We start from the raw sequence: 27,012 nt of genomic DNA on the forward strand, positions 1-27,012 counted from the left end.
GTCCTAAAATAATCATGCAGGCCGTTGTTAAACACTTCCAAAGCAGAGGGCCACGTCGGAATGTGAATTTGGGTGACCGCAGCATTACTGACGGTCTAACAAAAACATTCCGCTAGAAGTCATACTAGTACATCTACAAAACCATAATTACTTGTTTTCTCTGAGCAATGCACTTTATTAGTACAAACGCGTTCCTTCAGCAAGCACATTGATGCAGAGCACGTGAATTATCACCTGGAAATAGCGACTATATTTTCATAAACCGTCTGCACAGGTGGGTTCTGCCACTAGCAGCAGAACGGCAAAAGTGATGTTAGCTTGACCCTAACTAGCCCCGATGAAACTGGGTTGGCAGTATGAACGCCCACCTGGCATATCTTCTCCCAGATTTCATCGCACCCAGCCTTCTCTTGAAAACTCAACGCTAGATCGCAGTTGTCCACTTCGGACCATACTATAAGTGTGTCCTGGGAACACACATCAAGACACTTAGCACTTTGATCAACCCAGATGAGCCAACCTGCCCATAAATTAGTACGGTACAATATTGACAAAAAGACAACGAATGCCCATTTTAAGGCCATTTTTCCCTGCTAGAGCAGGGGTTCGCTTTGCTCTGGCTTTGCAGGCCCCATGACAATCATGGTTCCCTGTTTGAGCCAATGTTTTTATGGCCAGATGCCCTTCCTGACACCAACCCTTAGTCATCTCTTGCAATGCGCAGGGATGAGGTGTACCTGTTCTAAATCAGGGTACACACCAGGATCATTCATCCCAGCAAGCTGGTACTCAATTTGCCGACCTCTGGAGGATGACAGGCTGAGTCAACCCCCTGGTGTTAATTCAGCGATCGACCAGGATTCAAACTCAGGATCCTAGGATCCCAAGCCAGCACCCTAACCGCTAAGCCAACACCAGGCTTATATAAGCAATTCAAAACAATACTGAAGCAATGAATATGCATTATGCAATTGTGAAAGGTTTCTCGTGTGACATCCTGTTTGATGGAAACAGAAACCCAGCCTTTCACCTTTGACAGTCACGATGTACTGGAGCGAGCCACCAAATGGCTCAAAGGTAGCGTACTAATACTCACCCCTCTCGTCTGGGTTAGATTCCCAACCCGGCTATAAAACTTCACCCTGGTACCACACAGGCAGGGTGTTGCATCAATGAAATGAATGTGCCGTCCTTCGTTGGGACGTTAAGCCGGGTGCTCCGTCTGCAGGCATTTGCCGCTGGACAATTAAGTATCTCAGCATCTTTCACAAGATTAGAAACAACACCGGGTTGGTTGACTCAGCCTGGGATCCTTCTGAGGTCGTCAAGATGAGTACCAGCTTACTGGAAACAGGGGGGCACTGCATCAGTGGCACTCCCATAAATGATGCGACCAGCAGCCACAGGTTGCACATACGAAACACGTGAATGAAGAAAACGAATCGATTCTATAATATTCCTGCCCAGACTGCCATTGGGATGAGCATCATGATGGTAAAGCAATGGTAAAGCACCCAGTGTATTACAGCTCTGATGCTCTGGAAAGTAAATAAATAAAGAGATTAAAACACGCCCATCGGTGGCGTAATGGTTAGCGCATCCGCTTTGAGTCTGGGAGGTCGGCGGTTCGAATCCCGGCTGAACCCATATTATTACTATTATTCGAATTATTACTATTATTATGATCATCATCGGATTAGCTGAATATTAAGGCAAAGTGCAAACCAATTGGAGGAGTTTTCTGCCCGATTCCTGCGTTCAAGTAACAGGGAATGTTTACCTCAGTTTTACGAACATGACGCAAACCCATCGCAATGTTAACACGTATCAAGCCCAACTCGTTAATCGCACAAAGGTGAGTTTGTCACCTGTTGTTTCTGGTAGGCAGTGTCGGCCTGAATCTTGGACTCCAACAGAAGTGATCCTGCAGTTTTCACACGGGCAGCAACAATCACACTTTCACTTGCGTATAAAATAATTTTATCTTCATTCCTTTTACTCATGGCGGTTTGTACATGCTATTGTCGTGCCGTGGTAAGAAAACAACAACAAAAATAATAATCATAAAAGTAGCGGCATTGCTGAAGCCTCAAGACACGATGGGGGCCTTGTCGGCTCAGACCCGCGTAAGACCGGCCTTGACTAGCGGTTCATGCGAGGCCTAAGCTCAGGCTCCGGTCAAATTTTCTAAGCAAAACAACCCCCTTCGCGGGTTCACTCGAGTCAAATGTATTAAAGATCCAAAAGTAGGGCAGATGGTGACGAGACCCCAAACGAAGGACCGAGGTCGGCGATGGCAGCAGTTATCCGCAGCGAAAGCCCGGGATGCTAACTCACCGTCCGACTCGGCACACACGAGCAGGGAGACTCCTTTGAAGCGTTCCACGTACGTGGACGAGACGTGACCGGTCCCTCGATCGTCCCATTGTCGCTCCTCGTTCAGCGTGTACAGCTTCACTCTTCGTCGTGTGTCCATCCTTTCACGCCGCGACTCCACGTCCGACCATACCCCCACCCCCTTATCCCGGGGCGCAGGGCAGATACAAATGGACCGCGAGGGCCCGTTACCCCGTCTAACGTTTCCTTGTACGCCTTCCTTTCATTTCCCCTCTTCCCGCGCACTCCCCTCTGCCGACCATGGCAGTTTGTAAACAAATTAAAAACCTTCGACGTTACTTCCTCTCTTCCCTCGAAGCATCTCGCGCTCTGCTTGCTGTCCTGTCCTTTAAGCCACGCCCACCGCCACGCCCTCTCCAAAAATACATTTATGAACCGATTTAAATAAATAAATATCACAACGATCAGCAAAACCATCAACGTCCCAGAATTCGTGGATCATTTATTGATTTGCATGTCAAAAACAAACCGGACAGCATCACCGTCATCCCTGTGCATCCCGAGTGAAAAGAAGCACTCGCCATCGTCGTCAGTGTTTCACAACAACAAAATAAACGAAGACCCAATTTACAGAGAAGCGCACACACCGAATGTGCTCGATCTCAGCATGTCAATGACCACATCATCGATATAAACATAATATCCTCTTCCGGGCAGATGCAGGAGAGGGGGGTAGTCAGTGAAAAGTATGAATGGACATTCAGGTCATAATTTTGCTCGAATCGTCAATGTGCAGGTGCGGAGTGGAGGATCCCCCTCTCGGCAACACTGGACACCTTCCCGATACACAAAGCACATCACAGGTGTAAAAATACATCGTCTTTCACTCCCAGATTATTTTCACCAGAACAATCCCCGACTCTTCAGGCCCCCCCCCCCCCCCCCCCCACGATGACAAAGGAAATAGCAAAAACTGCTTTCCGGGCAATGTGCAGAGTTCCATCTGAAGTTCCTGTTGTGACGTTTAGGTAGAAGTTCCACTGCAGGAGAATAAGGTTCCTTTCGCTCATTTTGCAGCTTCCTGAGCATCGTTCTTCTCTGAAGCAAAGGAGATGCTATGTCGATCGTTCAGTGTCCTGGGCACGGTGCTTTCGATGGGTGCCTGCAGAACTTTACGAGAGAGACGCATCCGGCCGTCCGTGGGATCCCGACCGAAGTACTTCACCTGCCACACGCAGCACAGGGTCCCACCGATGAATACAAAACGCCGGAGTACAAGGGAATGACGGCAGCATCCATTGGTCCTCGAAAGAGAAAGCAACAGTTATTCAGAAAAAGGTTCACGTTGCCACAAACACCGACTCGACGAACAATCGAAATACCTGAATCTCTTGGCCGACTTGTAACCCCAACGCACTGGGATGCAAGACCTGTGGACCACAAGACACAGAGACGAGACGAGTAACAACAAAATGCTCATATAACGGAATGGCGATCATTTCTTGGAAAGAGGCAAAGGCATCCTTACGCGTCTCTGGTCGAGTTGTAGGTTGTGCAAAAGCACTGGCGTCATGTTTGGGTAGAGCTTCACCATCACACCCACGTCCCTGAGAGTGCAGTGGAAAACATTAACACAACAGCGGTGAAAAGTCCCCAAGGAACGTCCACCTACACAACGGCAATGTTTGGAAAAACATGACCGAAATAAACTTGGATTTTTTTTATTTTTTTTTGTATACAAGATTGAGGCTCGTGAAAGAGCGAACATTAATCACACAGAAAGACAAACCGACACATAAAACATATAACATCGGGAGCGGTAGACAAGATGGGGAGAGAGGGGGAAGGACACAAACACAACATTTGAGAGCAGGGACCGAGAGACATGGAGACATCGAGAGATCTGTGGGAGGGAGAGGGCTTTGGGGGGGGAGGCATGGGAAGGGGGGGTGGGAGAGGGAAAAAACATATGGACACTGCCGGGACTTCCAGGAAAGAAGTTGGAATTTCAAACAAGGTGGATCTGGGGTGAATTAGCGGGGGTAGAAAAGATCAAGGTTTTGGATACAACACAACACAACATGCATTTTTAAGGCCATTTTCCCTGCTAGAGCGGGGGTTAGCCTTGCGGTCCCCATGACAATCTTCTCCATTTTGCCCTATTTTCTGCATCTCTCCTTGTTAACCCCCTTGCCCGCATTTCTTCTTCCACCATCTTTAGCCAAGTCTTTGTCGGTCTTCCCCGTCTTCTACTTCCTTCTACATTCATTTCCATCACTCTTCTCAATCAGTCACTTTCATCCTTCCTCAACACGTGACCAAACCATCTCAACCTGTTTTGGATGGGGGAAGATAAGAGATGGTGGTGAACAGCTGTTTTAAAGACCTGGAGGGAGGAGTGGGATTGAAGGGATTGAAGGGGATGAAGACCTGAAGGCGTTTAAAAACATGGCAAGCTCCTCTTCAGATTTATTTGTAGGTACCCTTGGTGAGCAACGCTGTGTTCACACAGACGATCCGTAGTAAACCTCAATACCTTTGGTCGGTTACGAGGTATTGGTGTTCACGTGAAAACACTTATGAGACAGGTGGCAGGTAGCGAATTAGTTTGCATCGCAAAATGAGGCGGCTATCTTCCAGGTGACGACTGTGACCGTGAGCAATGCTGCACGCAGAACCCTCAAGTAGTGAATCCTGCCAGGTCGTATGATTATGCAGAGTGAACATAAATGTTAAAAACCGTAGAACATTGCTCCGTGGTCCCATATGGATTAACTCATCTGAAGCTTTTGACGTATCAGGATGTACCAAAACAAACACACACACACACACACACACACACACACACACACACACACACACACACACACACACACACACACACACACACACACACAGTCCAATAATAGTTGAATCAGGATCAATGGACCTACCTTAACTCAGTTATGGTTGCTGTGTACACTGCACCAAAATCCAATTGCTGCTCTTGCTGCAAAACAAAAAGAGTCTTGTTGAAGTAATCGCAGCATTGTAACAAAAACATCAAAGGATAATTCATTCATAATACAAGTACTTGTAGTCTACGAGCCAGATGTCCGACGCCATGTCACAAGATACCATCTACATCTGATGTTAGGGCACATGGGACCGTCTCAAAAATGAAAAATAAATGTGCAAGTGAAAACAAATAAAGAAAAATAGAAAATGGAAAATTAAACTGGTGGGGTTAGGATTAGGGGGAGTAAAGGGAGAAAGGAAAACGAGGTATAGGATATAGGAATGCGGTGAGGAAACGGAAGCAGGATGCGAGGCCAAAACTTCCACCCTATTCCCATAATAGGTGTGCAGTCCTTAATATTATTGCATCCATTCTCTTCCCGGTATTGGCTGCAACACAATCCTACGGACATGTATGGGATGTAGATCTGCTCATGAAAAATGATGTATAGGTGTATAGGCAACAGACCGCTGCCTCAATCGCTCCTCAAAATAAAAAGAACCCTGGGTAAATAGCTCAGATGGATTCCAATTGCAATGCTCCATAGGCTGATACCAGAGGCCTGGAGCCTGAGGCCTATACGTACTGTGGGCTTCACAAGTCCCGTGACGCCATTCAGCTCCAACCTTTCAACATTTGATGATCCTTTTAACAGTCGCTTTGGTTGTTTTACACTGGAGGGAACCCTTATTGAGATGGGAGGTGGGGGGGGGGGTGGGGGGGGGGGGGGGGGGGGTTGGGGAGGGGAGGGAAGGGGGTGGCAATTGTGAACATGACAGCTCCGATGAGGTCCAGCACCAACATGGCAACCGTAAGACTTTTTAGGTTCCAATAGTGGATGGACTCAGGCCAGCTGTCCGACCAAAGGGTCAAAAGGAGCGTTACATACTGTCACGTGTAATATATCTATATATATATAGATATACAGGGTGATTCACATACGACGTACTATTTTGTTTTTGAATAACTCTGTGTTGCGTGAACCGATTTACTTGTAATTTGCAGCACTTATAGACAAATTTGACGTAGAACCATATGGATGGTTGGAAATTAGAGCAGTCTCCCTTGACATATCACGTGCCTTCGATACGGTCTGGCACCCCGCTCTGCTCACCAAACTCTCCTCTTTTGGTATCCATGGAAATCTCCACGCATGGCTGGCGGACTTCCTCTCTAGTCGTAGTCAACGTGTGGCCCTGAATGGGTTTCTCTCATCTCCTCTTCCTGTTCAGGCTGGAGTTCCCCAAGGCAGTGTTCTGGGCCCTGTGCTTTTTCTGGTCTTCATCAATGATCTCTCTGACTCTCTTGAAAATCCTCTCTATCTCTTTGCTGACGACTCTACTCTCTGTCGCTCCATTCTTCATCCCTCAGATCGGCAGTCTGCAGCCTCCTCACTCTCTGCAGACCTTGACAAAATCACAGACTGGGCAAACAAGTGGAACATGTCTTTCAATCCTGACAAATCTCACACTCTTACGATGTCTCTCCGAAAAGACCGACTGGACAACCCTCCCATCCACTTTCTGAATAATCCTCTCCAAGAAGTTCTGTCACTCAAGCTTTTGGGTCTCACTATCTGCCATGATCTTTCCTGGAAAAACCACATTCCAAATCTGGCCTCCAAAGCCAGTCGCCGACTGGGCATCCTCCGTCGTGCGAAGTCCTTCCTTGGCACACCTGAGCTCCTCACCACATACAAGGCTTTCATCCGCAGCTCAATGGAATACTGCTCTCCCCTCTGGGCTGGTGCTCCTGCCTCACACCTAGATCGCCTTCACGCTGTTGAAACCAAAGCATTCAGAATCATTGGAATCTCCCGCGATGAAGCTAACTCCAAGGGCCTCTCACTCACTCACCGCAGGCAGGTTGGTGGTCTTTCCGTCTTCTACCGACTCCTCTCTGGCCTTGCCCCCCCAGCTCTCTCTGGGCTCTGTCCCGCAAATATTCCTACAGGTCGCACAAGATCTGCCTGCAACCCTCTTTTGGTTAAACTGCCAAAATCAAGACTCTCTGCTCACCTTCACTCCTTCATTCCTCTTTTCTCCCGCCTCTGGAACAAACTCCCTCACTCTCTTCAATCCCACTCCACCCTCCAGGTCTTTAAAACAGCTGTTCACCACCATCTCTTATCTTCCCCCATCCAAAACCTTGATCTTTTCTACCCCCGCTAATTTCACCCCAATTCCACTTTTTGAAACACCAACTTTTGTCCTGGAAGTCCTTGGTGTCCTTGTGCTTTATACTTCTCCCTCCCCCCCCCCCCCTTCCCACGCCTCCTCCCCCCGGGCCCTCTCCATTCCACACATCTACCTGCTCTCGGATGTTGTGTGTGTGTGCTTCCCCTTTTCTCCCCATCTTGTCTTCCACTCCCTCTTTTTGTGTATTTTGTTTGTCTGGTCGATTTGCTTGTGAAGTTAATGTTAGCTCTTTCACGAGCCTCGATTGAATATACAAACAAAAAAAAAAAAAAAAAAAAAAAAATGTTCCCCATTTATTATGTGAAAATTTCATTTAAAAATAATTGATACAAATTTAGTTATTGGTCTCGATATGGCGGCCGTCATTTTTGATGATGGGAAACAGCCTGACCTCTTGCCATGACATGACATGTCGATTAACATGTCGATTAAATTGCTCTTAAACGTTGATAATTATGGAACCGGTCTTAGAGTCAGCTTTAGACTTTTTAGCAGCATAATGTAAAGAAAAAATCAGCAAGAATGGCACGTTACAACAGTCAGGAGCGTGCAAAAGCTGCAACCTGGTATGAGGCCACAAAAAGCTTAATCGAAGTGAAACGACGTCTTCGAACGGAGTTTGGTCGAAGCTGGGTGCTGCCAAGCAATGTCCAAAGTGTACACGACTCGACCAAGAGACTTGCTGGAACTCAAGCACCGCATCAGCAATGCCTTCTGAGAGATCACTGATGAAATGCGGCAGAAAACCATGCTCGAATACAAGCAGAGACTGTTCAAAGTGATCGAAAATGACGGCCGCCGTATCGAGACCCATAACTAAATTTGTATCAATTTTTTAAAATGAAATTTTCACATAATAAATGGGGAACATTTGTCTATAAGTGCTGCAAATTACAAGTAAATCGGTTCACGCAACACAGAGTTATTCAAAAACAAAATAGTACGTCGTATGTGAATCACCCTGTATATATTGTTGCGGATTCGGGGGTCAGCACTCCCGTTACCAAGGGGGGGTTAATCCCCTTGTCTTTTAAGCTGGCCATTCCCCCAACCCGATAAGTTATAACGCTCTTTCCGGTCGGGAGTAGCCAGGGTGATTGGTCAATGAAGTCCCAAATACCTGAGCGCTACCCCTGGCCGTGAAGCAGGGAGATAACTCCTGCTCGGACCACGGATATGATGGTAATTGCCGAGCGGTTTAGCAGTCCGCAGCCCGAGCCATTAACAAAAGGACTAAACCCGATCCTGAGCGATTGGCCAAATCGTGCCACCGGTACTCAATGGAGAAAGACAAAGATGATCGGATGAGAGCAGAAGAAACCAAAAGGTAAGGAAGAACACAGAATTTATTAACAATACTGAAGAGGAAACGAAAGAAGGGCATATACAATAAGAAGAAGCAAAAGGACACAGGGCAACCTTACACAGTCTTAATTAACACGCCCAGGACAACACAAACAGACTTAAACGAAAGGGTAGTGGTAGGAGGAGAAGGTCCAGGCAGATGGCAGAGGAGGAAGGTCCGGGCAGATGGTTCAGGCGTTGAGGTCCGGCTCCGGTCCACTCGAGTTCGGCTCCGGGTGTTGACTCGACCGTGGCGAGAACCCAGGCAGCAGCGAGCGCCTACCGTTCGGCGCGCGCGGACCTTATACGTGGCGGGGGGGGGGGTAGTCCTTCGCACGGCCGCATGCATAGTTCAATGCAATCGATGATGCAATTCAAATTGCTTACGTGCAATTGCAACGACCTCTCACTCCCTCCTCTCTTCGAACTCGCTCACAACTCCTCCCCACTCCGAACTTCTGCTCAACTCTGACTCTGAACTCCGAACTGTATAAGGGCGCCGCGCTTGCGCTTATATCGGGCACGTCAAAATCAAGCCGCCTGCTTTTAGACACACCCACCGGTGAGCTCGCCTCGGCCCTGGTTGGTCGCAAGGGCTCACCGACTCCTCCCTTCGTGACACGTTTCTGGGGCCACGCCTCGCCCCGACAACTCCTCCCCCTTTTTCTCCACTCTGACCGCATGGTTAATGGCGTTTGGAGCGAGCGCTGCAGCAGCGAAGGCTCAATGCAGTGAACGCTGCTGGCAAAGGCGCGCAATACAATTTGGAGGGAGGCAAGCCGCAAAATGAATGGGATTTGAAAAGGGGCCTATGTTATTTAATTAATGCAACGCAGAGTCAAACTATTGGGAACACAGCCTTGACTAAAACACATACTAATGAAATAACTGAAGAAGTTCCTATGGTGTCCTACATGTTGCTTGTGGACTAACTATGGGTGCAACCTTTTTAAGTGAAGAGAATTATTTACAAGAATTATTATTTACAAGTGAAGGTTCTAAAAACTGTAACAATATATATATATATATATATACAGTATATGTATGCATTGACATACTCAAAACTTATTTATTCGATTTATCTAATGGCGGCTAGATAACAACATGGATATTGAATAGTAGCGCTGTCAAACTTACATCATCCTTGCTCAGTTCCTGGATGACTTCCCGTGCCTCATTCATTGCCTCCGGTGTTGGTGCAAACACAGAGAAAGTCTCCTCATCTGCCTGACTAACAGTAACCCCTGTAGCACAAACAGAAATGGGATAAAAAATGGATGGCAATAACATTTCTCCAATATCAGGAAGATAAATGATTCAGAATGACCACATTGGTCATAATTCTCTTGTATACAAAATCTCGGTTCATGGAAGAGTGAAGAGACAGAGGGTAAATAGAAACATACTGCCAGTGGTGCCACATTTGCACTCAAGAGAAACAACAAACAGGAAAAGAGGAGGGAAGGGAACACAGTAAAAGTGCTAGTAAGATGGTTGGGTTCGGTAAGGTTTATGGGGGTATAAAAGAGTGAAGATATGGAAAGGGTGACAAAATCGCAGTACACTGCCTGCGTGAAGAGTGCGATTTGAATGGTCTCAAGAAGGCAGTTACACAAATGAGAAAAGAGGAACAAAAGAGATGGAGATGGCAGATGGAACGTCAGACTTTTTGGAGTTTAACCAGAAGGGGCTTACTGGAAGAATGTGTGCATCATGGATGAGTTGGGGAGGGTCAGAGTCCTGAGAAAGACAGAGAAAAGAGATAGACCAGGCAAGAGGCAGTAAAAAACAAAGAGGCCACCGACCTGTTGATGATGTGACAGCCAGCATTAGGCCTTGTGCTTCTGCCACATTGTGGGAGATTCCAATAGTGTTAAGAGCTTCAGATTCTATGTAATCGAGAAGAGACATGTGATTCTGGAGTGTAAACACAGAGGAGAATTGAGTACTCCTTCAAGCTATGGACAAAGGCATGTAGGCCGACAAAAGTTCTAAATTTTCCAAGCATCGACTTGGAACGTGTAGGACTGCTTCTTGTCCGTAGCTGGTTTTGGAGTCAAACTTTGTAAGGTTGGCTCAGGAAAGGTCTTAGCTAATGGTGAGGCCTAGGACCCTAGATGTTGAAGAGTGAGCATGCTCCAAACTTTGATCATGGAAATAGACAGGTTGGTTATTTTGATGACCTGCCTGAGCGACAGGGTGGCACTGATATTCGCCAGGAATGAAAGACATTCCATTCATCAGTGGAGCATGGAATCGATGCCAGATCAATAGAGTGATGCAGCTGCCATATGCCGGTCAGTGGGATGGAGCATTGTACAGAACAATATAGTCATCTGGTAAAAGGAAGAGTGGGTTTACAGAGAAGCTATTTATCAAAACTAGGAAAGAGACTGGGCCCAATACACTGCATTGAGGCACATCACCACTCGGAGAGCAAAAGAGGGTTTCATTGATATCAACGTATTTACTGCGCGAATGAAGGAAGGCAGCATTGCATGCCCCAGGCAGAGCTTGACAAGTAGTGCAGGATGCCAGACTGTGAAATGCACAATGTATCACTAGTATATGTCCTGACCTCTCGTTTGACATCTGACCACACTGACTGTTGGAGATCAGGCTGATTGAAAAGAGAAAAGACAAAATCAGCAGCAATGTTGGATTTAATTACTTTGGTTGTAATGGGAAGTACACTTGCCAGCTTGTAGTTGAGAACACCTGTTTTCGCACCCTTCTTGTGAATGAGAGTGAGGTGAGGTTAGCTTACTTCCAGGCAGACAAGCAGGTGACCGAAAGATGACCTTTGGCAAGAAAATGATCAGAGGTACATGGAGTTGTAGAGGAGGAACAGGAGAGGTTGGATGGAAATTTGGATGGTCATTAGCAGATCCAAGATGGAAGATTTACCAGAATCAGTAATTCGGGTTGGACCATTTATATATTGGGTCATATTTACAAGAAAGCGGCAGCTGCAATACCACAGCGGTTTGCTGCTTGGAGAACACTCAGCCAGCTGGCAAGGTGGTAGTTGAAATTATATATTTGACAGATCTGATGGTTGCCAATTCTTTTCCATTTCCATAATGGTGTGAAAGATAAATTGTTCCAAATGAAAAAATAAGAATGAATAGAAAAAAAAAGAATTGGCATAATTTGATTAATGATGAAGATTAAATAATTAAATCGATATATGTGGGAAAATGACATGCCCAGACCAGGAACGAACCCAGTGGTGTTTATAATAGAGGACATGAATTTGTCCCCCCAATGGAGGAAGACCCTCTCGTGTCCAGGCCGTTGGTGCTCCTCTGGTTGGCAGCGAGTGCCCCGGAAGCATTGACGGAAAGAGAGTGGCAATCACATGTGTGGGAAAATTGCATGCTCAGTCAGGGTCGCCCAGATAGCTCAGATGGCAGAGTACTGGTACGGCTTTCCAGAGGACCTGAGTTCGATTCCTGGTCTGGGCATGTAATTTCCCCACATATATCAATTTAAGAATAAAAAAACCAACCACCGTTTAGAGGCCATTTTTCCCCGCAAAGCGGGGGTTGGCCTTTTCGGGGACTGTGGTAGTTGTTGTTTTTTGGTCCCCTTTTTGAAGCAATGTTTTACGGCCGGATGCCCTTCCTGACGCCAACCCTTTTTGCCGCCTTCAACGACAAACAGGGAATTACCAGTGAACTGGTACTCAATTAGCCGACCTCGGAAGGATGACAGGCTGAGTCAACCCCCCTGGCGTTAATTCGGCGATCGACCGAGATTCGAACCCAGGATCCTAGGATCCTAAGCCGGCACCCTAGCCGCTAGCCCAACACCAGGGATCAATTTAAGAATAGGAATAACTTATTCCCCTATCCCTCCCATCCACCTCTCCTCAACCCTTCCCTGAAAAGAGAAATAAACAAAAATTATACACAGCATTTGTTTCACAAATTACTGAAAGTAATTCGCTTGCTGTGTCCTTTCCATCAGCACGATGTCACAACTTGCCCTGCCAAAGAAATGTACTCCTCAGACAAAAGAAGCGCAATATAACTCCCGTCACATTGCTCCTCTGCAATACCAAAGGAAACCCTCAAAAATGGCATACCAGTCTCAGCCTGAAGCTTGCGAAGATTATAACCACCAGGCCCAACAAAACGTGGCCTTTTTGAGATGGGTACATGGATCATCTCTGGAAGGACAGAACAAAGCACACTGTGAATACCGACACAATAGAGGGGTTCTGCTTCATAGTAAAATAAGACGGCAATGCAGGACACGCGCGCAAGCGCACAGCGTGCACGCGCGCACGCACGCACGCACACACACACACACACACACACACACACACACACACACACACACACACACACACACACACACACACACATACACACACACACACACACACACACACACATACATACACACACACACACACACACACACACACACACACACACATATACACACACACACACACACACACACACACATACCGGTGGTTGGCCCGTTCTCCTTCCTGCTAGCTCGGGGTCTGGGTAAAGTCTGAAGCATAATGTTCAATATCTCGGATTTTGCAACTGCACACATACAAAGATGAAGCATCACATTGTGGGATTTTATGTTGAAAGTCTGCAAAGTATACTTATGCGTTCCAATGTATTACGAGCATTCGCAAAATCATGGCTGTCCAAGTCTGGTGGTGGGTAACGAGGTTGGTCTGTTACAGAAACCAAAGACCATCTCAACTCTCGGCAATGTATGAATGAAGAGTGAAATGCGTATACAAGGGAAAAGGAAGTGGTTATGGTGATACATAAAAAGACTGATAATGGGCAGGAGTTGGGGAAGAAAGGAAAAGGAAATTGGAAGGAGAGTAAAGTGAGTGGGTGTGAGTGGGGAGTGGGCGGTGGGAGGGGGGGGGGGGGGTAGGGAGGGAGGGTGTTGATAGATGGAATATAAAAAGAGAGAGGATCAAATTATTCAACCACTTTTACGTAGTTAATGACAGAATTATATTCCGATTCGTGATGCACTCACCAGGATATCAGTCAATAGCTATAAATATAGTACTTGGATCATATGACAAAGTATCACGGATTATTTAATGGCTATTTATTTATGGTGCTGACAGCACTTGTGAAATGTGGCCACAGCAAATGAAGAGAAAAAACAATTTTCAAATTACCTGAGGCTTGTTGAACCGCCTCCATTACGACCTTCAATGGCAGGCCAGGAATTTTCACATCTGCCTGCAACACAAGCACACACAAACTCATTGGACAAATCATTGCTTGTGATGGTCAACAACTCTCTGGCCATCCTCAGAGAACAGCCTCAGTGCTAGTCTGGCACTTCACTCAGAAAAAACTGGCCGGGACTGCGAGCAGCCATCACGCTTCAGGACTGGTCTCCTTTATCTTCCGCCCCCGATATTGATTCATCCTGGGAATTCTTCCACAGAAACCTGCTCTCTCTTATGCACAGATTCATCCCATCTCGTCTTCAGTTATCTTACCCATCCTATTGCTCTTGGTACTCTGAATCCTGTGGTGAGGCAGTTGCCTTAAAACAACTTGCATTTTCCTCCTGGAAGGCTAATCCAATTGAAGGCAATCTCAGATCATTCCACAAATCCCACAACAAGTGTGTGTCCACTCTCAGGAGAGCCAGAAAATGTCAAGCCCAATGTCAAGAATGAGCTTTCAAACTCATCTCCCTCCTCTAAAACCTGGTGGCACATTGTGAAATCGGTCTCTGGAGTATGCTTCCCCTCCATCCTTTCCCTCTCTTCAAATGGCACCACAGCTGACTCCACCCATGAGACGGCCCAATGCCTCAATATTGTGTTTGCTTCAAAATCTTGTGTCTCTAACCCCTCTCTTTCTGTACCCTACTTCCCAGTTATACCTGGATTCTGTTTCTTTTGCACCTGAGAAAGTGGAAAAGTATTTTTGGCAACCCTCGACTCTGACTCTGCTACTGGACCGGACGGCATCAGCTCAAGTGTCTGAAAAACATGCTCTGCTGCTCTTGCACTTCTTCTTTCTGCCCTTTTCTCCTTGTCATTTACCCTAGATCATCTTCCATCTGCTTGGAAATCAGCCAACATCACAGCATTACATAAAAGGTGTAAAAACTGGTCCCCTTAACTTAACCCATAAAGTGCTGGATTTGCTGGTTAGTCGCCCAGAAATGCTTTTTTGTCATCGGCTTTTCTCCACCAATTAGAAGCAAGCTTTCATAAGTTACCCCCAGTATTGTACATTGTTTGAAAGGTCACGATTCGTTCTTTGGGTTTATTTATTTATTTATTTATTTTTATGAAACATTGCCCGACACAAAGCCAGAAGGCCACTCGAGGTGGGGGCTACACAAGGAAAACAAAAGCAGAACAACCAGCCCCTTGGATTGAAATAAGACAAATATAAAAGGTTGTCTCTTCACGGAACAAAAATGGCTGGGAGGGGTTAACTAGTCTGCTTCGAGACAACACTGCCTCTACCCCCATTAAAGACAGTTGTCAGTTTAAACTCACTTGCATACAAATAGTGGCTAGAACACACCCCATATGACCATATTTGGTAGGGCCACAATTGTAGCCTGACGTGCTTTATGGGTTAACTATAGACCAATTAGCTTACTTCCAATCACCAGCAAGGTCATGGAATCCATCATCGCAATTGACATAAAATTATTCCATTTCTTCAATGGCCTCAGCTCAGATCATCAATTCGGATTCAGACCAGGTCACTCCACCTTGGACATGCTGCTTCTACTCCTCCAACATTGGATGGGGGCCCACAATGTCAGTTATGAGATGAGGGCCATCTCTCTGGATATATCTCAAGCTTTCCATGCAGTTTGGCATCCCGCCTTCCTCTCAAAACTGTCTGCATATGGAATCTAAGTCCAACGCCACTCTTGGATTATTGACTTACTCCTCTCTCGTAGCCAACATATGGCACTCAATGGAACCCTTTCTTCTCCTCTCTCTGTCAAGGCTGGAGTGCCCCAAGGCTGTGTTCTAGGTCTATCTTGTTCACATTCTTCATCAATTAATATAAGTCTGGTGTTGGCCTAACGATTAAGGTGGCTGGCTTAGGATCCTCGGGTCTTGAGTTCAAGCCCCTGACATGCCGTTGAGTTAACACCAGGCGGGTCGACTCAGCCTATCACCATTCCGAGGTTGGCATAATGAGTACCAGCGACTTGGCAAAGGGGGCATTGTATCAGTGGCATAGCCAGCCGCCGTGAAATGATGCAGCCAAGCAGCTACAGGCTTCATACAAAAACAGGGTGTCTCAAAATAGATGGAACCCATTAACATGATAATAATTTATTACTCAGACAAGAAACTCCAAAAAAGATTACATTTCCTGGACATGCAGTTAGCAGTGACATGGGTTCCATGTATTTTGAGACACCCTGTAAATAGATAATCAAATCTCACTGACTCTCTGGAAAGTCCTCTTTATCTCTTTGCTGACGATTCCACCCTTTCTTGCATCCCTTGTTTGTCCGTCTCCATCGACATTCTCCCTCCACTTTGCTGTTGGCATTTACCCTTTCTCCTGCTGCTCTTTTTGCCATGTTGTGTCCTGATCTGTTCTGTGTCCAAGCTCTTCCATGAGCCTTGACCATGTATAAAAAAAGAAAATATATAAATATATTTTTTCATTTGGCATCTATATTTCACTGCTAACGGAAGTATCGAGGCTGCGGTGTGGATAAACTTTTTTTTTTTAATAACCATTCACACCCTTCATCCCACCCACCCCACCCAAAAAAGGAGTAGAGTTAATCGATAAAGCCTATAGTCTGAAAAGAACACCTGCAATGCAGTTATTCCCTTCTTACTACCGGCCATCTTGAAGTCCATGTCCCCCAAGTAATCTTCAATACCCTGTGGCAGAAAAATAATGGAAATATATCACAGAAAGGCCCTTGACTGCAAATAACACTACCTTGCATTCCCATAACATGTATGGGTGAACGGTGACTTAACGGTAGAGAAAAGTGTTTTTTTTGTCATTTCACTTCTGCAAGTTATAGGGGGTTAAATGCACAACGTCAGTCAACTTTATAGAAGTATTGCATACAGACTATAGAGTACCGTTCTACAAGACTTAGCATTTAAATGCGGCGGCAGCGCCAACTCCACATGTCAATATACACTTTATAGTGGCCTCAAAAACGGATGTTAAAACCTTACACAGATTCTGAAGTACCTACACCCCAATGTTTGGGCCTCTAGGCGTTACAGTTAGGCCGTGGGATATTTCTAGGATATTTCTAGGAATGAAGGATAAAATCTCCAGGAGAAAATGGAAACAAAGGTGAAGATGAGGGAATAAAAGTACATTTCAAATCCACTCACGAGAATATCAGTCAATAGCTTGTAGTCCAGGAAATGCCCAGGCTTCTCTGGGTCTTCCCTAGACACCAATCCCACAGCCACGCCAGCAATGGGTGCAGAGATAGGGACACCTGAGATTATCAGGACAACCGATGTTACGGAAAGGAATTAGACATGGCCATACTCAACATACCTCTGCAAGGAAAAATATTAACGATATTATCCGAAAGAAAGTTGAGGCCACATAGTGAGTCCGGAACACTAAAGCTGCTTGACGTTAAATATGTATAACTACCTTAGCAAAAGGCTTTGGACACTCATTTCCGGGAGCAAGTGTTGTTCAAATGAGCTTACGATTTTAATGGATGTGAATATTGTTAACAAACATGGTGGAAATAGACAGGGAATTCGGTTTCAAGTTTCATATTCCTTTGAAAATTGTAATTGCTCAGTTTCAGAGCAATATGCCCCTGAAGAAAGACATAATGGAGTTCTGACAAGGAATGACAATAAAATATCAGAGAGTGGCCCTCGCCATCATTATAATCATCCCCATACTTTAAAAAAACAACTAAAAATACGGGGGATATTGCAATCAAACTTGGTAGTTATGATCACCACATTGCACAAAGGTGCGTGAGCAGTATCATTCTTGGCCCTGTGCCCTGGCGTAGGTCAAAAACCAAAAAATGCAATTATGGGCACATTCTAAATGAAACTTTGAAAATGCAATCAACATTAGGAGATGCATGAAATCCGTAACATTTTTTGGGATTTGACCCCCGGTTCATTTTTGCAATCTTTCAACTTTGCTTTCGGCGGGAAGCATGAGGATTTGCGATAGCACGCCATCGACTTTGCTCTAATTTATATATATAAATATATATATACATATATATATATACATATATATATGTATATAAAGCATTGTTTGACAGTCCGCCTACTCATGGATGGTGTTCAAAAGGAAATACATTAGTCATGTGGGATGACAAAAGTTTTTATCACAACTGGCCTAAACGAAGTGTTTACAATGTCAATAATGAAGAAACGCGTTTTCATTCAACAAGTAAAAACAGTAATTCCCAAAACTCTCCTAAAAAGGGTGTAGGAATAGCATGTTGTACCTGCATCCATAAGCGCTAGAGTGGCTCCACAGGCAGAGGCCATCGAAGAAGATCCTGAAATGAAAACAGAAAAACTTCAAATCAAAATAACCTCTGAAAATCCTCCTGGAAATCTATTTCATTGGATGGGATGTTTCAGATGATGCTTCGTGGTGTTCAACTAGACTCAAATGGCATTTACAAAAGTCACCAGCCTGATCAACTTGGTAATGGACACGCCTTCGATGCGGACACCACCCACAACGTTTACACTACAAACATAGACTCGACGCCACCACTGACGACACCTGCAATCACTGCCAGGCCACTCCACACAAAATAAAACATGGAAGACTGTGCGGTCCTGGGTTCACGGAGGCAACGATCACAACATCTTGGATGTGAGGGATCTCTGGGTCGCTCCTGTGCGACCGATCAGATATCTCCATGCCGCTAGTCTGTTGAACCAGAACTGACAGGGGCAAAACAACAACAAGAACAACAACAACAACAACAACAACAACAAGGTAATGGCAAGGCAGATGCTCGACTAGCCAACATATAGGGGACGGTTTTCCGAAGCGTGGGGACTTATCCACGGTGCATTACTTTGTCTTCGGAGGTCCTGAATGAAATACAGCTCGAGAAAGAAACTGCGAATCAATCGAATCAAACTGCGAATACATCACAACCTGCGGAAAAAGGTACAAGCAGGCAGGTATGCAATATCTGCACAAATTGCTGGTTTATCTGCAAACCATGATCCCACCTTTGCCAAATAGGCGAAGTAAAAAAAAAAACATCACGGAACTACCTTCATTGTATTTACACGAGAGAAGGATGGGGTGGGATATAAAAATTCAAGGGAAGGGAGGGAATTATGAAATATATATATATATATATTATGGGGAGGGATGTAATAGAGAAGGGTGAGAGGGGAGTTTTCAGAGCCAAAAACAATATAGAGCACGATATAACAAAAAGTTGTGGATTAGTTATGACAAAAAAGTTGGTAGATAAGTTGGTTAGGCGATAAGAACAAGCCGATTAGATTTTGGATTAGGTCCAGATTCAGATCCGGCCGATAGGGTGTATCCCAAACGTAAACTGTTCAACCTGGCGGAGGTATGCATGGCACAAAATTGCACGCATCCAAATGACAATGGTGGAATAAGTGAAGATGAAGATGAAGAAGATTAAGGTACACATGAACATGTGTGGTGAAAAAGGTGAATTGGGAACGTTCATTTTAAGAAGTCTCACCATTGGACTCCAGCACTTCAGCTGTGACACGCGTCGTGAAAGGAAAGTCCTTGGGCATGACTGGACGCACAGCCTTTTCCGCCAACGTTCCTGCAGGGGACGAAAAAGAAAACATCATTCCCTTAGAGGGATGTACTGTGGACCATCAGACCATCATCACCTGAAGAGCAGACTTGGCAAAGCAAACAAAATACTGTTTCAAAGATGACTTGGGGGCTGGGGTAGTGGGAAGGGGGGGGGGGGGGCAGATAGGGGTGAATTGGGTTAATTAATTATCAGCTAAATCTTAATGTGTGTCAACGAGAGTTTTTAAACACTAAATGGCATCAACCAGAATCCAGAATTGGCTTTTTTTTAATTTTTGATATTTTTTTGTATACAGGATCGAGGCTCGTGAAAGAGCTAACATTTATCACACAAAAAAAGGTTGATTTTGGCAGTTTAACCATAAGAGGGTTGCAGGCAGATCTTGTGCGACCTGCAGGAATATTTGGGGGACAGAGCCGAGAGAGAGAGCTGGGGGAGCAAGGCCGGAGAGGAGTCGATAGAAGACAGAAAGCCCACCAACCTGCCTGCGGTGAGTAAGTGAAAGGCCCTCGGAATTAGCTTCATCGCGGGAGATTCCAATGATTCTGAAAGCTTTGGTTTCAACAGTGTGAAGCCGAGCTAGGTGTGAGGCAGGAGCAGTGGCCCAGTGGGGAGAACAGTATTCCATTGAGCTGCGGATGAAAGCCTTGTATGTGGTGAGGAGCTCAGGTGTGCCAAGGAAGGACTTCGCACGATGGAGGATGCCCAGTCGGCGACTGGCTTTGGAGGCCAGATTTGAAATGTGGTTTTCCCAGGAAAGATCATGGCAGATAGTGAGACCCAAAAGCGTGAGTGACAGAACTTCTTGGAGAGGATTATTCAGAAAGTGGATGGGGGGGTTGTCCAGTCGGTCTTTTCGGAGAGACATAGTAAGAGTGTGAGATTTGTCAGGATTGAAAGACTTGTTCCACTTGTTTGACCAGTCTGTGATTTTGTCCAGGTCTGCAGAGAGTGAGGAGGCTGCAGACTGCCGATCTGAGGGATGAGGAATGGAGCGGCAGAGAGTGGAGTCATCAGCAAAGAGATAGAGAGGATTTTCAAGAGTCAGAGAGATCATTGATGAGACCAGAAAAAGCACAGGGCCCAGAACACTGCATTGGGGAACTCCAGCCTGAACAGGAAGGAGAGATGAGAGAAACCCATTCAGGGCCACACGTTGACTACGACCACAGAGGAAGTCCGCAAGCCAAGCGTAGGGATTTCCATGGATACCATAGGAGGAGAGTTTGGTGAGCAGAGCGGGGCGCCAGACCGTATCGAAGGCACGTGATATGTCAAGGGAGACAGCTCTAATTTCCTGTTTGGCATTGAGGACCTCCATCCATTGTCGAGACAGCAGAAGCAGCATGTCCAGAGTAGAGTGACCTGGTCTGAAAACAAATTGATGATCAGAGATCAAGCCATTTGAGAAGAGGAAAGATTTGATATCCGAAGCAATGATGGATTCCATGACTTTGCTGATAATTGGGAGACAACTGATTGGTCTGTAGTTGCAAGGATCTGTATATTGCACATTTTGTGTAAAGCGGTGATGTTGGCTGATTTCCAAGGTGATGGCAGATGACCTTGAGCAAAAGAGAGGGTGAAGAGAACAGAGAGAGGGAGTGAAAGAGCGGCGGAGCAGGAATTAGGACCCGTGGGCTGATGCCGTCAGGTCCAGTTGCAGAATCAGAGTCGAGGGTTGACAGAAACTTTTCCACCTTGTCAGGAGGAAAGGACACAGAGTCCAGGAACAGCTGGGTACGACTGGGTACGGTGGGTACAGAGAGGGATGGGTTTGGGAGACAAGATTTAGAGGCAAACACAGAGTTGAGGCATTCAGCTTTTTCACGTGCGGAGTCAGCTTTGTAGCCATTTGAGGTAAGCGAGGGGATGGAGGGGGAACAAACACCAGAAACGGATTTGACCGACGCCACCAGGATTTGTAAGAGGGAGACAGATAAGAGAGTTCGGTCTTGAGAGTGGAGCGATATTGTTTCCTGGCTCTCCTGAGGGTGGACACACACTTGTTTCGGGCTTTGTGAAAGGAAATGAGATTTCCTTCCGTTGGATTTGCTTTCCAGGAGGCAAAGGCAAGTTGTTTCTGGGCAACTGCCTCACCACAAGATTCCGTGTACCATGGATGGGAGGAAGGGTATGACAACTGAAGGCGAGATGGGATAAATCTGTGCATGAGAGAGAGCAATTTACTTTGGAAGAATTCCCAGGAAGAATTGATGTCAGTGGCAGTAGAGATGGGAGACCAGTCCAGATGATTTATGGCTGCTTGAAGACCGTGCCAGTTGGCCTGAGTGAAATGCCAGAATCGTCCACGCTGAGGAGGCTCTCTGAGAATGGTCAGAGAGATGTCCACTTTAACAAGCACATGATCAGATGAGCCAATTGGAGCAGAAGAAGAGCAGCAGACATTTGCAGGGAAGTTAGTCATAACCAAGTCCAGAAGAGAAGATGCTCCGTTGCCTGAGATCTGGGTCGGGAAATTGACAGATTGTGTCAGTCCCAGTGAGTCACAGAAGTCCTTTGCTGAGGAGCCATGGCTGGTGAGAGAGGTACCCACACCCAGCCAACTGGCATGGTGACAATTGAAATCACCACATATGAGGAAGAGAGAGTTGGGATGAGTAGATAGAAGTTGGTCCATATTATCAGACAGCAAGATGTAGATGGAGTCATCACTGTTTGGTGGACGGTACAACACACATATTAACAAAAGGTGGGAGTGAAGGGGAAGCCGTAGCCAGAGGTACTCCTGGGGGTGAGGTGGAGAGATGGCAGTGCAGGGCGAGTGAGGAAGAGAGTTTTTGATAAAGACAGCAACCCCACCTCCAGGACAAGGCTCAGGTCTATCATACCGGAGGAGGGAGTAACCCGGGAGAGATATTAAGGAATCAGAGACATCATGAAGGAGGAAAGTTTCTGTTAAGCAGATCAAGTCTGGTTTGTCAGAAGCAACCTGTATGGAGAGATCAGTCAAATTAGAGCGAAGGCCCCGGATGTTTGAGGTCCATACCGTCAATGAAGAGGAAGGGGGAGCATCGGATACAGAACGGGGAGGGGGGGGGGGGGTAGGGTAAGATGTGGAAGAGGACGAAGAGGTAGGGAGAGCTGTTGAAAGTGTGTCAGAGATTTCAGAATAGCTAGGAGGAAGGGAAGGATGGGGCAGACAAAAGGTTTGATGGTGATTGGGTGAGGCACAGTGAAGTGTTATTTGAGGGGGGGGGGGGGGGCAGAGCGAGGCAGTAGGTTGGGGGATATGGAGGTGAGAGTTGGAAGAGGAAAGAAGCAGGGAGGACGCTTTGAGGAGGAGGGGTGAGAGGGGGGAAATGGAGAAAAAATGAGGGTGGGGAGATTTGAAGGAGAGGGGTGAAGGGGGAGTTTATGAGGGTAGGGGTTAGGGGGGAGTTTTGGAGGGAAGGGGAAAGGGGGGGGGGGATTTGAAGGGATGGGAGATGGGGAGATTTGGAGGGGAGAGGTGGGGGGGAGCTTAAGAGGGTAGGGGCGAGGGGGAGTCTCGGAGGGAAGGGGTGCAGGGGGAGTTTAGGAGGGAAGGGGTACGGGGGGAGTTTAGGAGGGAAAGGGCAAGGGGCGAGATTTCAAAGGGATGGGTGATGGGGAAGATTTGGAGGAGAGTGGCAAGGGGGGAGATTTGAAAGGGATGGGTGATGGGGAAGATTTGGAGGGGAAGGGTGAGATTGGAATTTAGAAAGTGTCCGATTAATGGGAAACGAACATTTATTGCAAAATGAGTTTCTTGTGACCTTCGAGTCAAAGATACGTTTAAGGACGCTGGAGGGGGGATGGAGTGCAGGAGAGTTCAGGGAATGTAGAAAAGAGGAACTGTAAGAGATGGAATTTTTTTTTGGAATGAATAGATTTGGTAAGTCGAAAACATCCTTTTAAAGAAGAAGAAGAAAAAGGTGTTATAATATGCGACAGAATACAGTACTTCAGGGGAAAGTTTAAACACTTTTAAATTGAACAGTGAAAACTATCTGGGGAAATAGGGGTGAAACACGTGGTCGAAGACCGAACGAACGACCGAATAAGAACAACGATTAAACGAATAAGAACAAAGGAGGAAATGTTTTTGTTTTTGTTAAGATTTTAAACAAGCAAGTATGGGGTGAAAAGACTGGGAAAAACTGAGAACGAAAGTAAATGGACCACAATCAACCGCTGAGAGAAAAAAAACCTCAAGGTAGGAAACAAAGTAATAGGCCGAAAAAAAACGCGGCACGAAATAACCCACGATTTTTTTATACAGGTATGAAAGATCAACACCAATAATCTTCATTGGGACACACTATAGGTACACACCGAAAGATAAATACAGTTTCGACAAAAACACAATTGTGAACAATTACTTAGCTTCGAAAGCGTGAGAGTGTGGACAGCTTCGAAAAACCGTGCCGTCGCCGATGTCTAATTAGCTCCCTGTCATCCTTGTCCTCACGTCGTTCTGTTTTCCCCCATATTCCATCAGTGTGCATTAGGGTGGTGCTCAAAATAATTTTTTTTAAATATTTACTGGGACATGGCTTTATGTTGTTCCTTTTGTTCAAAAATGAAAAGACACCAAATATGAAAGCAATCTGATTTTATTTAGGGGTGCCACATCAGCCTTCAAACTAAAGGTGTCTACAAAACTTTTCTATATATAGATCGAAAGCAAAATCAGAAGTTTGTTTTATGAAAATCCACCCTCCACTCACTTTCTTTGTATTCTAGCAAACACAAGTTACAATAGCTGCACAAATAGCACTATATTGCTATGCAAACTCAAATTCAATGATAACAATCCAAATGTTCAGTTCATAAAATGAAGAGACACCATATCACATAATATTAAAAAACCCAAATATAATGAGAAATGTAACTCCTATTTCTGGGCCTGTTTCACCACTGTTGCCTTCTTGGCATCGGGGTACATCTTCCTGTGAGCAGCAACAACTTGGAGCAGAGCTTGCTTTTGCTCTTCATCCTTTGTAAGGAGCTTATTGTAGTCTTGTATCAATGTGACACCCCTTTCTGCCCTGTCGTTCACCACGACTAAGCCACTGGCGGCTTTCTTTGCTTCCTGAAAGCTGGTTTCTTGCTCCCATGAACCAGGATCCTTATCCATCCAATCAGTTGGGGTCCCTAGGATGCTGAAGAAATGCTTGGTGTGTTTTGTTATGAGGCCAGCGATTGACAGAGCGGTTCCTCGTTTGATAGCTGGTCTCTTTGGAGAGGGGTTTTCACCGTCATTTTTCAATGCTTCAATCATATTGATCTTGCTTTCTTTGTCAATTCTGGTGTCAAAGAATGCAAATGCCACTAGTACTGGGCTCATGTACCACGTGTGGCAGCCAAGTGCCTTCAAGGCTGCCTGAGCCATCTTCTGATTGATTTGTTCAAACTTTTCCAACTTCTTGAAGAGGTTAATGTCATTCAGGGGAGCCTCAATAGCTTGTGGAGCCCGAAACCAAGCCTGTACATACACAAGGCAGACAAAAATGTTGAAGGCTCGGAGTTTTCTCGCCTCTCGAAGTGTCAAGTGGAACTCTGACCGAAACATGAACACCTGTAGTGAATATAGTGCTTTTGCCATCCATCTGGCTCTGTGCATTGCTCCTGGAGCCATGATCCGGATTCCACGAGGTGGGATTCCTCCCATGTAGATGACAGTCAGTTCTAGGAGTTCACGATAATCATCTCGTGGCTGCTGATCTTTCAAACACACAAGAGCAAATTCCAGAGCTTCATCCATCATGTCATTGTTCTGTGCAAACTCAGCTGCCGTATCAGGATCTGTGAATCCATTTTTTGGTTGGTGATGGGCAATGGACGGCCACTCCGCCTGAAACCACTTAAAAAGCTGGATGTCAGGGCCTGATGAAGGACCGAAAAGAGTGGTGAAAACATCTCCCAGAATGATTTCGTGCGCATGATGGCGGCAAGCCAAATGAATTAGTTCAGTCTGTAGCTTCTTTTCAATGAGGACAGCAGCCCCTCCACGAACACCTGAATTGCTGGCCGTTGTGTCAAAAGACAAAGCCTTCACCTTGCCCACAAGGTTCCAGCTCTTCAGTGTGTCCACTACAGCGGTTGCCATAGCTTCTCCTCCCCCGTCAGGTAACTTGGGAACATTCAACAGCTGCTCCATTCCATGGTACTGGTTGGACACAAGGATTGGAAGACGATCCACCTTCACATGCACAAAATCTCCAGTGACATCGGGAAGAAGCTTTCCATCCCAATGGACCACTAAAGGACCCTGCACATTATGATGAAATGCTTCTTTTATTTCGTCCATGGTTTTGCATCGATGCATCATGCGATTCCGCCGCACTGTCCATCGGTTCAGTGCCAGCTCTGCAGGATCCCATCCTACTGCTCTACAAATGGATGCCAAGTTGTGGACAGCCATTCGGTCACTTGTTTTCGTACGATCCAAAGAAGCTGCGACTTCAGGAGTGACAATGTTGATAGGCCTTCTTTTCTTGGGACGAGATATCCCACCATCAGATGATGAAGAACCAGCCTGTGCCGTGGTCTCAGAGTCAGAGTCTGAGTCTGTGACTTCCATAGCAGTAGCACCCTTCATGACCATTTCCTGTCTCTTATTTTCCTTCTCTGCCTTAGTCTTCTCCTTTTCTTCCCTTTCTTTCTTTCGCTTCGTTTTTGCTTCCAACACAGTGTCTACAGATCCCATTGAAGCCTTCCTCTCTGAGAATTGATCGTGAAGAAACTTCCTGTCCTCGGGGTTGGTGATTATGGCCTCCGAATCTGCATGCCTAAGATCAAACGTCTTCTCCAAGGAGGCCTTGAAGGATGCTTCCTTTTTCTCTTGGGTCGCACCACCCCGCTTTGCACCTTTTTGGAGGCTCCTCCATTCTTCATATAGCCCCTCCAAACGATGGATGCAGTGCTGCTTCGTCGTTGTAGGTAGGTGAGCTTTTTCCCAGAACTTCACAACCTCTTCAATGGTGAGGGTTGCACTCTACCGGGCAGTGCGATTCTCCTTCTTCAGGTGATGGAAAAACAGGACAAGAGATTGATGCACAGTCGGGAGCTTGGCACCTTTGCTGGCATCTCCAGAAGTGGACCCAATGAAATACACATTATCCTGAGCCCGAGTTTTCAATGAAACACTGGTACTAGCACATGCCATATCTGCAAAATAAGCAAGAATGTGGGTAAAATCCTGTTAATTCTTACTCCACAGGGTCACTCTCTACAAAAGAGCCACAGTCAATAAGTTAGGCCTACATATTACACACTAAAAAAGCGTACCCCTGACCCCGGGAACCTGTACAAAACATGCATGAAAATTGCCCAGATAGTGATCATAGG

At 46.0% G+C, this 27,012-nt stretch overlaps 2 protein-coding genes across 5 annotated transcripts in view; both read right to left on the reverse strand.

The window, feature by feature from the left end:
* LOC137426724 (serine/threonine-protein phosphatase 4 regulatory subunit 3) overlaps positions 1-2,738 on the reverse strand; it is a 72,588-nt gene extending 69,850 nt beyond the window's left edge. For 2 of the 4 annotated variants that reach the window (XM_078779086.1, XM_068115536.2), the window contains exons 1-3: positions 2,338-2,734; positions 1,869-1,924; positions 369-467 (exon numbers count right to left, since the gene is read on the reverse strand). In XM_078779086.1, coding sequence (XP_078635212.1) covers positions 369-467; positions 1,869-1,924; positions 2,338-2,476 — 294 coding nt within the window. In that variant the 5' untranslated portion in view covers positions 2,477-2,734. Of the gene's footprint in view, positions 1-368; positions 468-1,868; positions 1,925-2,337 lie in introns of all 4 variants that reach the window. The other 2 variants (XM_068115537.2, XM_068115538.2) reach the window with 2 other exon arrangements.
* A 70-nt stretch (positions 2,739-2,808) lies between these two features.
* The window catches only part of PNPT1 (polyribonucleotide nucleotidyltransferase 1), a 60,892-nt gene continuing 36,688 nt past the window's right edge, over positions 2,809-27,012 (reverse strand). Inside the window, exons 17-28 of the mRNA XM_068115535.2 lie at positions 19,591-19,680; positions 18,349-18,402; positions 17,243-17,352; positions 16,697-16,768; positions 14,051-14,114; positions 13,359-13,442; positions 12,968-13,051; positions 10,015-10,121; positions 5,271-5,326; positions 3,866-3,944; positions 3,720-3,767; positions 2,809-3,562 (exon numbers count right to left, since the gene is read on the reverse strand). Of these exons, the coding sequence (XP_067971636.2) occupies positions 3,404-3,562; positions 3,720-3,767; positions 3,866-3,944; positions 5,271-5,326; positions 10,015-10,121; positions 12,968-13,051; positions 13,359-13,442; positions 14,051-14,114; positions 16,697-16,768; positions 17,243-17,352; positions 18,349-18,402; positions 19,591-19,680 (1,007 nt within the window). The 3' untranslated portion in view covers positions 2,809-3,403. The remainder of the gene's footprint in view (positions 3,563-3,719; positions 3,768-3,865; positions 3,945-5,270; positions 5,327-10,014; positions 10,122-12,967; positions 13,052-13,358; positions 13,443-14,050; positions 14,115-16,696; positions 16,769-17,242; positions 17,353-18,348; positions 18,403-19,590; positions 19,681-27,012) is intronic.

Source organism: Myxine glutinosa, chromosome 5, assembly GCF_964187855.1.
Source record: "Myxine glutinosa chromosome 5, kmMyxGlut1.1, whole genome shotgun sequence".
NCBI lineage: Eukaryota > Metazoa > Chordata > Myxini > Myxiniformes > Myxinidae > Myxine > Myxine glutinosa.